General features: G+C 29.3%; 3 protein-coding genes across 3 annotated transcripts; 1 reads left to right on the top strand and 2 right to left on the bottom strand.

Annotated features, from left to right (window-relative positions):
* Positions 1 to 4,420: 4,420 nt before the first annotated feature.
* LOC112690665 (putative nuclease HARBI1) lies at positions 4,421 to 6,985 on the top strand. Its single transcript, XM_025564717.1, has 2 exons — positions 4,421 to 4,921; positions 6,121 to 6,985. Exons 1-2 carry the CDS (start codon positions 4,487 to 4,489, stop codon positions 6,931 to 6,933), a joined length of 1,248 nt encoding a protein of 415 aa, XP_025420502.1. The 5' UTR covers positions 4,421 to 4,486; the 3' UTR covers positions 6,934 to 6,985.
* On the bottom strand, positions 5,163 to 7,454 carry LOC112690666. The gene is made up of 2 exons (XM_025564718.1): positions 7,114 to 7,454; positions 5,163 to 5,762 (listed from the first exon to the last, which is right to left on the bottom strand). Exon 2 carries the CDS (start codon positions 5,723 to 5,725, stop codon positions 5,234 to 5,236), a length of 492 nt encoding a protein of 163 aa, XP_025420503.1. The 5' UTR covers positions 5,726 to 5,762; positions 7,114 to 7,454; the 3' UTR covers positions 5,163 to 5,233.
* A 1,799-nt stretch (positions 7,455 to 9,253) lies between these two features.
* LOC112690661 (protein BUD31 homolog) lies at positions 9,254 to 11,712 on the bottom strand. The gene is made up of 6 exons (XM_025564712.1): positions 11,522 to 11,712; positions 11,137 to 11,446; positions 10,640 to 11,060; positions 10,216 to 10,338; positions 9,404 to 9,570; positions 9,254 to 9,337 (listed from the first exon to the last, which is right to left on the bottom strand). The coding sequence occupies exons 3-6, from the start codon at positions 10,731 to 10,733 to the stop codon at positions 9,287 to 9,289; spliced, it is 435 nt and encodes a 144-aa protein (XP_025420497.1). The 5' UTR covers positions 10,734 to 11,060; positions 11,137 to 11,446; positions 11,522 to 11,712; the 3' UTR covers positions 9,254 to 9,286.
* Positions 11,713 to 14,277: the final 2,565 nt, after the last annotated feature.

Below are 14,277 nucleotides of genomic sequence, written 5' to 3'. Positions count from 1 at the left end.
TTTAATATTATTAAATTAAATGAACAAAAATATGCAAAAAAATATTTAATACGTTATATGTAAACGCGTGTTTCGTACAACAGACTCAACTGACCCGATTTCTCGGAACTGACCGGTCTCGGCGACTGATATGTGTAAAATACATTTGACTGATCAGTCAAAATCGTCGCTGACTTGACTGTCTCTGATCGGGTATAGTAAATCAAATAATAATTTTGCTATTTTCTCATTTTTATTTTACTTTAATATAATAAATTATATGAAAAAAATATCTATTCAAATTAAATTAAAATATCAAATACATTTTGAAAATATCTGTCTTTACTGCACCCTAGATGCAAGCTTCCTTCTAGTGTAGGGGATTACTTTTTATGTTACAACGTTTAGTTTTAATCTAATTTTAATATGTATTGATATCTAGGCGTTTAAAAATTCAAACAAATAAACTGTTAAATTATTCATTCAAAAATTATTAAATAAATTTATTTTTCTTAAAGTCTATAATGTATTTTATTTTGTATTTTAATACCTTAAAATCATATATCTTAAATGAAGAAAATTATGAATTTTTATTCAAATGTTAGTATAGTGTTTTCAATTATTTTTAACTTTGTTACATGGTAAATACATAAAAATATTTTTAATTAAATTAATTTCCAAAAAATCGAAATATTGTAACCAGTGTCGTATTTTCGAAAGAGGAGGAAGGTCACGGGTCTTAATCCCTCCCCTCCCCCGAAATAAAAAAAGGTTCAAAAGTGAGCACTTTTTATCATCGATATAATTTATACACTGTGGTTCCTAACTAGGGATTCTACCAATATAATTTGTGCTAATTATTTAATAATCAATGAAATACTTTCAAATATTATATTTTTTCAGGGTTGAATCTTTTTTCGTAGGCTGCCGGTGTTTCCCTTAACATTCACTTTCACTATGTTTATAATAGGGACTCTCACTAAAAACTTCACTATCGAGCCCAATTTGCATGATTATGTCACTGTGTGCATATAAATTAATAGGTATTATTGTAAAGTATTTCTTTAGTATGGATCAATTAATAATGTCTCTAAACACATATAAGCATATTTATAGTCTTGTCTAACATTCAAAAATAAATATTTAAAATAATTTAAAATGATATCGTCCAATAGAATTTAATTACATAATTATGGTCTATAAATTACCATAAAAAATATAATACTAAATCTTCATGCTGTAATAGAATCAGTTTACATGTTTTGAGTCTTATGTGTATATTATTTTTTTATAATGCATATAGTAATAAAGGAATAAATTATTTAAATATTGTTTAGAAACGTGTTGATTGATTCACATTCAAAGATGCAATCTCCGCAAATTTTTGGTGATAATATTTAAAATAGGAATTGTTATTATTCAGAATACATAATAAATAGAATGTGAACTTGTTTAATTTTAAACTTCGTATAAAATTTAGAATTTAAGTTATATTAATAAGAGTTATATATTTATTATAATAATTTGATATGAGAACTAATTTTTTTGTGATAATTTTATTAGTAAGTATCAATGATAGCTATCTTAAAAAATGTGTGTTGCTGAAGGGAAGGTACGTACAACTGAGGGCCGTCTAACAATTCAATTATCTGTCTCTTTTCATTTACTATTAATTATGGGCGGATCCAAGAAGGGTGCTGGGGCAAGTGCCACTCACGCATAGTGGGCAAGAACATAATTTAGCTTCCTTAAATTATAATTTTGAAAAATTACAAAATGTTATTTTTACTGAAAATTGTTATTCCCTAGATATTATTGATTTTTTTTATCCCGTCGGAAAAAATAATATTAAAATTAATAATACAATAAAATAATATTACAATATGTTTCAAAATAATTCACCCGATTTCAAGAAATTATATTTATTGTAAAATTTTAATATTTAGGTCAAGATAAATTCTACAAGTTAATCAATTACATGCATACTATTTATAAATGTTCAATGTGTCGATTATATTAAGTTTTAAGTATAATATTTAAAATGAAAATGATACGATGGGAAAACTGTTCTAACTCTTCGCCCTCCAACGCTTCTTTGCATATCGCTGTCATGGAGAGCCTGTAACAACATAATTGTTATAATTTTTTATATCTCAGATGTCTCCGCAAAATACGCCAAACTGTTGTTTGTGAAATAAGAAGTTCTCTGGATGCATGACAAACTGATTTCTGTGAAATTCTTACGAAACTTTGTTGAATTTGTTCAAAATTTTCATATGAAATTCTTGTTCGACCTGATACTTCTCTTTATATAAGTAACTAGTTTATTAGAAGGTTTATGTCATCTTCGAATACTTTGGACTATTTGAGGTTCAATGTTAAGCTTTCATCAGAAATCATGCTGCTCGGTTATAACAGATTCATACTTTTTGAAACGGAGCACACAATTATTTTTGTTGGTTGGTTAACATTTAATTAAATCACACCAATTGGCTGAGGTCCATTTTATCACAACTTACCAGTAATCGATATTCCTACCATTCAAATGGTTAATGCTTCATTTACCACAAGCTACAGGAACAATATTTATAGTTTACTAAAATCGGATGATCACTTTGAGACGTAGGTTCTATATATTCAAAAGAACTAAATAATAGATAATAAAAACAAATATTGACAGTTTTAGTACAATATTGTCATATTATTTTTGGAAAGGGAGTCTAAGCCCCCCAAAAAACTTCTACGAATACCTCTGATCAGCTATTTTATATAATTTCTCCTATTAAGTGTCCCGAACATAAAAATATATAGGATCCGCTCTTGTGTTTTACCATACTCATTACAAAGACTAATAGTATATTTTCAAGAAAAGTTAGAAAATTAAACTTTGGCTTATTTCATATGGTTTCTAAAACAACACATAGATTATACAGGATAGACGTCACTGGAACTAGTTATACAATAATTAATAGTAAGTTACTAAAAATATTTTTAAGTCTGTATTTTTTATTATTAAGTCATTGAAATAAATTCAAGAACGTGATACAAAGCAACGAATTAGAATTTTTTCAAAAATACCTTAAAAATGTTTCAAAGTAATAAAAATAAATATAAGCTTTGATAATTCTCCTTCAATAAGACTTTTTCATAATTGGATAAGTGAATTTCATTCAGGAAAACTATTATAATAATTCAATCTTAAAAATTGTCACCGATTTAATTTTTTTCCATAAAAGTTTAAAACATAATATTTGTAGACACAGATTATATTATTACAGGACTAAGCCTTCATGATTTACCAAAGGGCTTCATCACATTAAATTTATATTCTTCGTGAAGTGAGAAATACATTGATCTTATCATTATGTGATTTTTTTTTTATAATTTTTACTGCATGATTATAATTTATATATTTTTCGAGTAAAATTAAACGTTTTTATTATTTCTAAACTCCTTTTTGGCCTGTTAATTAAAAAAAGCCCACAATAATGGATTTGCGTTATATATATATATATATATATATTATATAAGTGATAAATATATGTTTTTTTAATGTTCACAATAGACCAAAACAATAATTAATCGATTTACACAAATAATTTTTCAAAATGTCCGTAATATCCGAAGGTAGTTTAACCCAAGCATAAAACTACAATGGTAATTTAAATGCGTCGAATGCATGATATACTTATGTTTGAAAATTATGCAATAGAATTTAATTAATGCAAATATAAAAATGAGTCATTGAAAGGCAAAATTGAATTGAATAATCCATGATATCCGTATATGCCCATCATCAATAACAATAAAAAAATAAATTTATAGAACTTTAGAAATATGATTGACTGAATTGTATAAGTAATTGTAAAGTGAATCAAATTTATAGAAATGTTTTATACAAAGATTCGAAGGAACTCAATAATTTCTTTGAGTAAAAAAAAACTAAATACAGTATACTCCCGATTATCCATGGAATAGGGGTGGCAGGACATCCACGGATAAACGAATTCCGCGGATAATCCGCAAAATTAAATTTTATAATAAAAACTAAATTGGAAATTGAAAATTATTATTACATAAGTATTATTAAAATAGATACACATGTATGTACATGTATAATGAAAAATTAATAAAAAGAACCAATAGTTCTAGTCGATAGTAAACAGAAGACTAAATAGGCCACTTTAGACGATCGTGTTTTCTCGCGAGATTGGAACGGCGCGCCATGCGTGCGATCCGTCCCGTAGGATTGGCGCGTGACACGCCAAGATCGAACCAAAAAAATATGATACACGCCAATCCTACGTGCTTTCGTTTAATGTAGGATTGACAAGAAAGTACGTCCGTCTAAAGATAAAAAATGTCAACATTCCCACGCGATAAAAGTGGCGCGTGGCATTTCGAAAATATCAACAGTTTTGTCTACGGTCCACATGTTTTCGAACTCTCGTAGAGTGTAGTATCGTGGTATTTTGTGTTTGATAAATTTCTAATTTTTGTTATAATCATGTATAAATTAAAACAAAAGAAAATTGCAATTGCAAGTGCCGCTTTTTATTTGTTAACAAAAGACAATAAAAAAAAACGCTCAAAATGGGTGAAAAACTGGAAATTAAATCGCCATAAATTTAGTGACATTACGCTTCTCCGTGAACTCGAAGACAACTGTCCAGATGACTACAAAAATTATCTTAGAATGGATTCAAAAGATTTTCAGTTTTTGCTAGAGCTTGTAGGGCCGAAGATAAAAAAACAAGATACTGTAATGAGAACAGCGATAAGTCCAGAAGAAAGACTTATTGCGACTCTCAGATATCTCGCCACGGGAAGGTCTTATGAAGATTTAAAATTTAGCACTTGTATATCAGCACCAAGTTTATCATTTATCATTCCAGAGACGTGTAAAGCGATATTCGAAGCTTTAAAAATGGATTACATGAAGGTAATAAATATTTATTTTTTAGAATTAGTAATTGGTATTCCGAAAAAAGTATATTTTATATCTTTTATAAACAACAAAATAAAATAGATTTTTAGGATCTTCCTATTAAAGATAAAATTGCATAAATCGCATCGATAAAATAATTTATATCATACAAAATATGAAAAATTAAAATTATAAAACATAATTAATTACTTTTTTTGATTATTATAGGTACATAATATATACCTCACTGGAAAAATAACAAAATAAAAATATAAAACAAAAATGTACCTTAAATTTTATTTAAATATAAAATAAGTTTAACCCAAATCACTGTATGTAAGATGTAGGATATTTTTCAATTGATATCGTATTTATGTTGTCTTGAATGGACGGTGATGGACTTGATATAGTTGTAGAGTTTGATGTAGGTCTATCATAATTATATGAATAATTTGAAAAATTAGTAGGAATTTGGCTGAGATTTTGATTTTCAAAATGTTGCTGGACTGTTGACTTATTACAAATATCAAATTCAGATGTTAAGTTTCCTAATAACCCCTGTGTTAATACTTTATTTATGAGTAAATCTGCATGTATAGATTGAGTTGGATCCATTCTTTTCAATTTTGAAGCAACATTTATCCCAATGGCGTCATATTCGTCGATGTCATCTTTGGATAACGCTTCTGAACATAGTTTTAAAAAATCATTTTGGCGATCAATAGCTTTACGTTTTTTTTTTTTGCGGTACAGAAGGAATGGAAGTAAAAAGTTTTGTTGCAGTTTGTTCAACTCTGGTATTATCATCATTAAAATCATTATTGATTATGTTTTGAATTAGTGTATTTGAACAGCCCTATACAAATAAAATAAATGTCTTTAAATATTAGTTTAAAAAGTAAAATATTTAAATAAAATTTGTAAATGTTTATAATAAATTTTGAACTTAAATTTTAAATTTAAATTAAATTAAATAAAAAGTTCATTAAATAGAACTAGAATTGACCATTATTTTAATGTTCCAATAATATACAAAAAATTGATTTTTAAAATAGTACCCAGAATAAACCATTTTGAATAAAATTAGGTGATATAATAAATAATAATTAGAGATAACATAAAAACACTGCACACGAGGGAGGCCGGGTTATTCTGCTATTTTAATATTAATCAAAAATAAATTAAACTAATTTTTACAACAAATCTTATTATAGTTCCCTACAACGAAAGAAGAATGGGAAACTGTTGCAATGGGATTTCAAGATCGTTGGCAATTTATTAACTGTGGTGGTTCAATTGATGGAAAACACATAAGAATTGTGCAACCCCCCAGCACTGGGGCTCAATTCTACAATTATAAAGGATTCTATAGCATTATTTTAATGGCAATTGTAAATAGCAATTATGAATTTATTTTCGTCGATGTGGGGAAAAATGGAAGATTATCCGATGCAGGTGTAATAGAATTCACTAACTTTTACGAGGACTTGAAAACAGGAAAATTACAACTTCCGGACAATAATGAAACGGTAAATAATTTAAATTTTGTTTTCCTTGGTGATGAAGCTTTTGCTCTGCATGATAATATTTTAAAACCATATGCTCAACGAGAATTAACAAAAGAAAAAAGAACATTCAATTATAGACTGTCGAGGGCAAGAAACTGTGTTGAAAACACATTTGGGCTTATTTCATCAATATTTAGATTATTACAAGGAGCTATTCACTTACACCCAGAAAAGGCTTCATATGCCGTGTTAGCAATATGCGTACTTCATAACTTCTTAAGAAAACGTGGAAATTCTTACGTCACCTCAACAAATTTTGATAGACAAGATGGCATGAACATATTACAAAACGGCGATTGGAGAGTGAATAGCAATAATGAACTTCCTGGACTACAACATGCACGTACTAAAAATGTTTCCGATAATGCAAAAATTAACAGAGATAAATACATGCACTTTTATAATAATGAAGGATCAGTTGAATTTCAAGAAGATATGTTAAAAGCTGGAAGAGCCTAATACAATTTACCCTACCTACAAGTATATTACTTTAATATTATGAACCTATAACTATATAAGATTACTAAGTATGTTTTAAGTCAATCAATTATCCTTTTTTTTATGAAAATGAAATAATATTATTTTATAAGTTAAAAAAAAATTACAATATTATAAATAAAAATATAATTTTTGTCTTACCTCATCTGTAATATCACCAGTTGTACTATCTAAATCATCATTAACTCCGGTATTGTTAAAATTGCTAATGCTATCTGTGGGAAGTTCTTGGTCCACCGTGAATTCCAGCAAATGATAATACCACAAGGTTGGAACATGTACATCATCTGCAGATTTCCCACTTCTTTTGGAATCTTCAACTTTCTTTAACTCTTTTCGAAAAGATCCTCTAAAACTTTGTATTTTTTTAACTACAAAATCCCGATTGGCTTCTGGATTAATATTCTTACACACTGTCAGTAACTCGTCGTAGGCTCTATTTTTTAAGTTTTTATTAGTGTAATCTTTTGATTTTATTTTCCATAAACATGGAAACTGACGATATTTTTCTAAAAACTCTATAATAAATTCTTTTGATAGATATCTTGAGTCACTCATGTTGTCGAAGTGGAAAAATAGGTAACAAATTTAAATTTTATATTAAGTAAAATGACGTAAATTTCAAAACGCACCAAACCAGTTATTAAATTAATTTTTAATTATTATTATAATATAGTATAGTATACCACGTTAATGATATACGCAATTAATTAGAATAATGTTAAGTTAATATATTACAAAATTTTTATAAAAATGTTTTTAAGATTTGTTACGTGTATACGCACAAGTCGTGAACGATAAACTGTATAAATATACCGTCCGTGTAATGACAATATTATCACGCACGACAATCCTGTTGAAACATGTACAATCATGCACGCTTTCCTAAATGACGATTTTATAATTACACGCACACTCTTTCGCGTACGAATGGAACGTCGCGTTCCAATCTCGCGAGAAAACACGATCGTCTAAAGCGGCCTAATAGGTATACGCGTTATAAGTGATCAAATGCAATATATAATGTACGTTATCGCATAATCGACTATCGCAGCCCGTTACCGTTACTGATCGTTATCGGCTGACAAATTCACAACCCAATTAAACCTATAATGATTTATAATGGAAAGATACAATACGTATATATTTTTTTGTATACATAAGGGTATGTAAACGATTCCGTGGAAGACAGCGGATAATCAAGAGTAAACTGTAATTAAATCTAAGTTTGTTCATTGTTAGTGCTTTGATTCGGTCTGAAACTGGAGTATTATGATTTTGCGTAAACAAAATTATCAAAAAGATCACTAACACGATTGGTTCTTTCTTCATATAAAAATAATAAACATAATATCAAAATGTTTTTAATTTTTATCATTCTCTAAGCACAGTTAATATTTTGATACTTTCTTATATTTTAATTATAATCATAAAATTTAAAATCTATATTTTAAATTTACTAACTCAACACATAGTCCACTTCATTGGTAAATTATATTTATTATACCAATTTACTTATATTACCAGTTTTGTAATTTTTAATATTTTAATATATAAATCCACTGTAAATAGTATAACTTAAATTATTTAACATCAATAGGGAACCAAGCATCAAATATGCTACTAACCTAATCAATAGAAAATGTAATGTGAATTCAGTAAAACAATTATTATTCTATCAAATGACCATATAGCAGAGGAAAATTTTACCTTTATATAACCAACTTAAATCAAAATAAATATTTACACATGTTATAAGAATTTACTAAGGAAGTTGATGTACCAAAAGTAAAATGTTGTCATCAGAAGAGGAATCATGGAAAGAAAACAAGGTTTATAGTATTATCTTCACTTTATACATAATAAATAATTTAAATTATAAAATAAAATATTTAAAGATGGTATATGAAAAATAAAAGTACAAATGTATCACATGATTAGTACTTATTACTCTTTTCAATGAACTTACCTTTATTTAACTATTTTATAATTAAAAGCAATTGTATAACTCTGAAAGCGTCTAAATTATTATTCAAATATCAGCACTAAAATATATTTTTTAATCAAATAATATGAAAATTAATTAAATTAAATGTTATCCATTACAAAATATGTTAATCATACAAAATCAAAATAATGAATGAATTTTATGCTTTACGATAACGAAATTAAATATTTCTAATTTATTACAATTTCAATTAGCATACTGTTTTAATTTCAGTCTTGTCTATACATATAATAGGGAAAAAATTCATCACATGTATTATTAAGAATAACAATATTAATTTAAGCATTTATCTAATTATATTTTTATTCAACCAGAACAACCTCTACATCCACAATGTACACACTCTACGATTCGCCCCTGAAAATAAAATATATTAATCAATAATATAACATAAATGTATATTAAATAATATTAAACAATTACTTCTTCCAGTTTAGATTTTGGAACTCTGCATATACAGCTAGTACCAAAATTTGTATCTCTAGTTTGAATACAACGTAGACAACATAAGTTTTCATATCCTTGTTTTTTCCATTTTGCTATTAAATTTTGATCAGCAATTTTTTCTTGGAGGCAAAAATCGTACAAATCTAAAATTAATACAGTAAAAAGTAATAACTTGATTATTAAATATTTGTATAGTAAAATGATTATATATTATAAAAATAAAATATAATTTTACTTATAAAATAATTTAAAAATTTAACAAAAAGCTCATTTCATTTTAATCTTTAATAAATATGAATTAATATGGATACTTGCAGACAAATCTAATATAATTTAATTTTTTTTAATGTTTATAATGAACATTTCATGAAAATGGTTGATAAATATTTTATAACTAGATAGATGTAAAGATAATTATGAATAATACAATTTTTTAATTATGGATATGATTTTAAAACAAAATAGTAATATATATATATATATATATAATACTGATACAATTTAACCAATTCAAAATGAGCAAAATCAAAATTATTTTTATATAATCATACAAAATTGATACTAGTTTTAATTAGATTCTTAATGTTCAATACATGTTAATAGGTCTTTCAACCAATTGTATCCAATATTATTTGATTAAAGAGTGAATAGTTAAAATACAACCTCTATTTTGAATAAGAACAAAAATAGCAACATTTCTAAAAATAAATAATCAACACATAAAAATAAAAATGTTTAATAGATTGATAGTTTAAAATCAAAATGTTCTGTTGCTCATCACTACAAACCTCTAGAAATAGCTTTACGCCTGTGGTATAAATCATAAATATATCTTGATTTTTGGTTATGAATTTTAAAAATAGGCCACAGTGCTTCAACTTTACGTTTTCCTTCATGAGATTCAGTTTCCGCTAAAAAAACAATAGATTATTTAAGATTTTATAAATATATAACAAAAAGCAATCTTTAACTAATAAAAGTACAATCATTTTTTCATCAGTATTTAAGGTTAACATAAAAATATTTAAACCACATTAATTTCGTACTTATAACATTTATGAAAAAAGTATAAATGCTTGTGAAAACATTCAAAATAAAACTCATACAATACAATTTTAAGAATTAAGATTAATAAAGTATAAGAATATCCGACGCAAAAATAAAAACCCATAGAGACCAAGGTCCATGAATATGTTTATAACGTTTATATACCTTCTCTCATTTTTTGTTCCAGCTCTTCGAGCGTTGGTTCAATGAGTTCCCATCCGTCTGGAGGAGGCTTCCGGCTTCTGCGAACTTTCGGCATGGTAGTGATGAGGGAAAATAACAATAAAGTGATTTATAACAGTTACTACTGAAGTAACAGGAACAAACTATTACTTGGAAGAAAAAGTACGAGGTTATTGTTATTTTTTGTTTTGACGTTTTAACCAAGGTTTTGGGTTAACGAATAACGATGTTATTCATTATCAACAGCTCTAGATGAGCAGCTGCAGTTGCTGTCGTAATCTTCCTCTATGACCTGCTGCACAGATATCTATACAATACTAGATAGCGAACTCCTGTTATCAGGTGAAGCGTGTCTCTGATATAGCCGCCATTTTTTCGGGGGTCAAAATACTTCTGCTATAACCTGAATATAATACAAATATTACAATTAATGTTATTCTTTTAGCAATAAATGTTAAGTTATAAACTTAATTAATAACCAAATATGCCTTATTCGTGTGTTGCGTACGGCTATGCAAATAGAGATTCACCTGGATAATCTACACAATTTTTCCAGTAAGTTTCCAATATGTTTGAAAAACAATTGGCAATTATTGACCGTATTATAAGAAAAAATTTTAACCATCGCAGCACAGTAGAATTTGCAGTGATCATTTTACTAATGATGATTTTCAAATAAGCTCAGATGCAAATATACCGTTATTAAGATGCTACTCTATCTGTATTTGTATCCCACTATGCTACCAAAAATTTAATGCTAAGCTGAGCATAGCTTCCAGATTCCGGCTTCTGCGAACATTTAGCATAGTGATTTTAATTCTGTAATTCAGCAGACGGAATCGAACCACTAACAAGAATACTCACATTGAAATTGATAATGATTGCACTGGGTAATAACCGGCATTGTCTGACAATGTTACCAACCCCGTTAGGTTTTTTACAGTGATAATCATTAACGGCCGTTAAATTTCACGTAGTGATCGAAGGGATTTCAGAGCAGCGGACGGGAAAGAAAGTACAGAATCGACTGCCGTACCGGAGAACTGGTGAACCGAAATATAGTACACGTTCCAATTTCGACCTCTTAACAGAGTGTTGATTTCTGAACAAAACCAGAGGTACCGTGGTTAGTGTGGTGAAAAATACTATAGGTAAGTCCGGGTCGACGTGTCTCGGTCACGCCCACAGACGTGGCGGCGCGCCACGTTATCCGCGTTAACGTAATCAATCGTTATCGTATTCGGTGGACGTATCTGCAGTCGCGCGACAACTCGAGACCACCCCACCAGCACACGGCGCGAAAACATTTTTCCGCGTGACGTAACGGTACCGGATTGGTCTCGCCGCGCCCGTCTCGACAGCACGCACACGTCATGCACTCGCGGTGGATCCGCCCGTCGTCGCGACCCGCCGTTGTTGTTTTCCTCCTTTTTCTCGCCTCCACACGCCCCGCCCTGTCCACGGGTTCCCCGATCCCGCCACTGCACCGCTACGGTATTATAGTACATTCCCCCACCGCGTTGTAGGCAATCCGCGTGCACCGACGATATGGCGCAAACCGACTGCTGCTAAACGAGCATGTTTCTCACGACCGTCTAGACACCGTCCCGTTGTGCTTGTGCGATTACTTTCGGCCCCCGTTTCCGTTTCTCGTCGAGGTCTTCGCGCGAAAAAGTGTTCGCCGCGTTCGCGGGAGTTGCATGCGTCTGGTTCATAACGTGCGCGCTCGTGTGTTCGCGTCCACGACAACGGGTGTCGCCGCCGTCCGCCCGTGAAACATTCCGTCCGTCAAGCACGGAATAATATTTGACTCGAACGGCCGTCGCCGCGTGTTGTTGTGCAGTGATTGGTGACGCGCTCGTCCGTCGGCCGTGCGTCACGGCGGAACCGCCTTTGACTTTGGTGTAGCTTCGCGCTGTTAACAGCCGTAACGTTGAGCTCGTGTTCGTCCGGGCCGTCTACATGGTTTGCGTGCGTGTCGACCGCCTTCGAATTTGTGGCGCCAAAACGTCGATCGCCGTGTCTCCGCCGACCGTCCGGTGGCGTTGTTTACGCGAATAATAAGATCTGTGCACGTACGCGATTGTTTATTCTCACTACTGGTGAGTGTGTGTGTGTGTGTGCCTACGGCTTTTTTTATATTATTTTTATGGTTAACCTTAGCACTAAGGTCTGCGGAAATATAATAACCCGCCAACAGATGGTGACTACTACATCCCGGCATTTTATTTTCCTTCAAATGATTACGACTTATGATTATGAGCACTGTGCGCTGTGCGCTGTGTAATGCGGCCACATCTCATCCAATTTTAGTTGTTCACGTCCTATCATCACAACAGGACTCTTTAAAATCCGCCTACAGACGTTTCTAATGATGACATGGTTTTCGATTCGAACAATGTGTGGATTTTTCGATAATTTCTGACTTTGATATCACTCACTATCAAGTTTGCAAATTTTGATGAATAACATTAATCAATTTACAAATGTCTATAAAACATGACCTTACCAATATATGTTTGAAATATCTACATTCTATTAAATAATGGGGTATTGCAAAACATGTGTTCAATGTATTATTTTTCAACTGTGCCTACCTATATGTATGATATTACACAGCTGATTAGTTCAGAAGTAGGTTTTACCGATATTTACTTTATTTTATTAAATGATAATAACATTTTCTATTAATCTTGTCACTTATCTGATTTATTGTTTTTAGCCTTGCAATTTATTATCTTAAAATATTTAAATATTTCTATAGATATGTAGGTATATAAGTATTTTAAAAGTTATATACCTATAAGTATAAGTATAGTTATGAGTATTTTAAAAGTTAATATAAACAAGAGGCATAGATACAAAAGTAATAGATGATAAAATGGATTAAGCATTATAATATTTGAATTCATTTTTCTTCAGTGAATAGCAAAATAAATATATATTTATACTTGGTTTTCACCAATGAACTATAATTATTTAAATATTTCTCAGTTCCTGTACATCACCTATATGACGTATATTTCTACAATGTTAAGTAGATTTACAATTTAATATAAACTGATTTATAATTATTATATGTTAATCTAAGAAAATCACCGAATTGTTTTGATCCCTTATTATTTTATATATCTACTAGTTATATATACCTATATATATGTAAGTACAGTTAAAACTATTAAAAAAAATATGCAATGTGTGTTGTTAACATTCTTCCTATTTTAAGTTTTTTAACCAAATATAACTTATGTTGTTACATCTTTCAAACTAGCAATAGATTTTAATTGTAAAAATGTGAGACTAAATCATGACTTAGAATTCAGACACTTTGATACTTCCAACCATAAGTATAATTTAATATAAAAAAATAACATGATGTTCAAACTAATACTATAAATTAGATATTTTTTAGCCTTTTTAAAATGTATTCTGAATAGTTTTTTAAAATTCAGTTTTTTATGGTATTTCTTATCATATATACCAATAAGTATTAAAATATATAAATAAGAGTGTTGAAAATAAAAACATTTATTATTCCTTTATCTTAAATAAATAACAAAGATGAAAGTTAAATTTTGAAGAAAAAAAGTTTAAAAAAACTGTTGTCATTTGATCATTTA

The sequence above is a fragment of the Sipha flava genome, unplaced genomic scaffold (genome assembly GCF_003268045.1).
Source record: "Sipha flava isolate LNK unplaced genomic scaffold, YSA_version1 516_pilon_pilon, whole genome shotgun sequence".
In the NCBI taxonomy this organism is placed as follows: Eukaryota; Metazoa; Arthropoda; class Insecta; order Hemiptera; family Aphididae; genus Sipha; species Sipha flava.
Note: the sequence above shows the minus strand (reverse complement) of the source record. Positions and strands in the feature narration are given on the sequence as shown.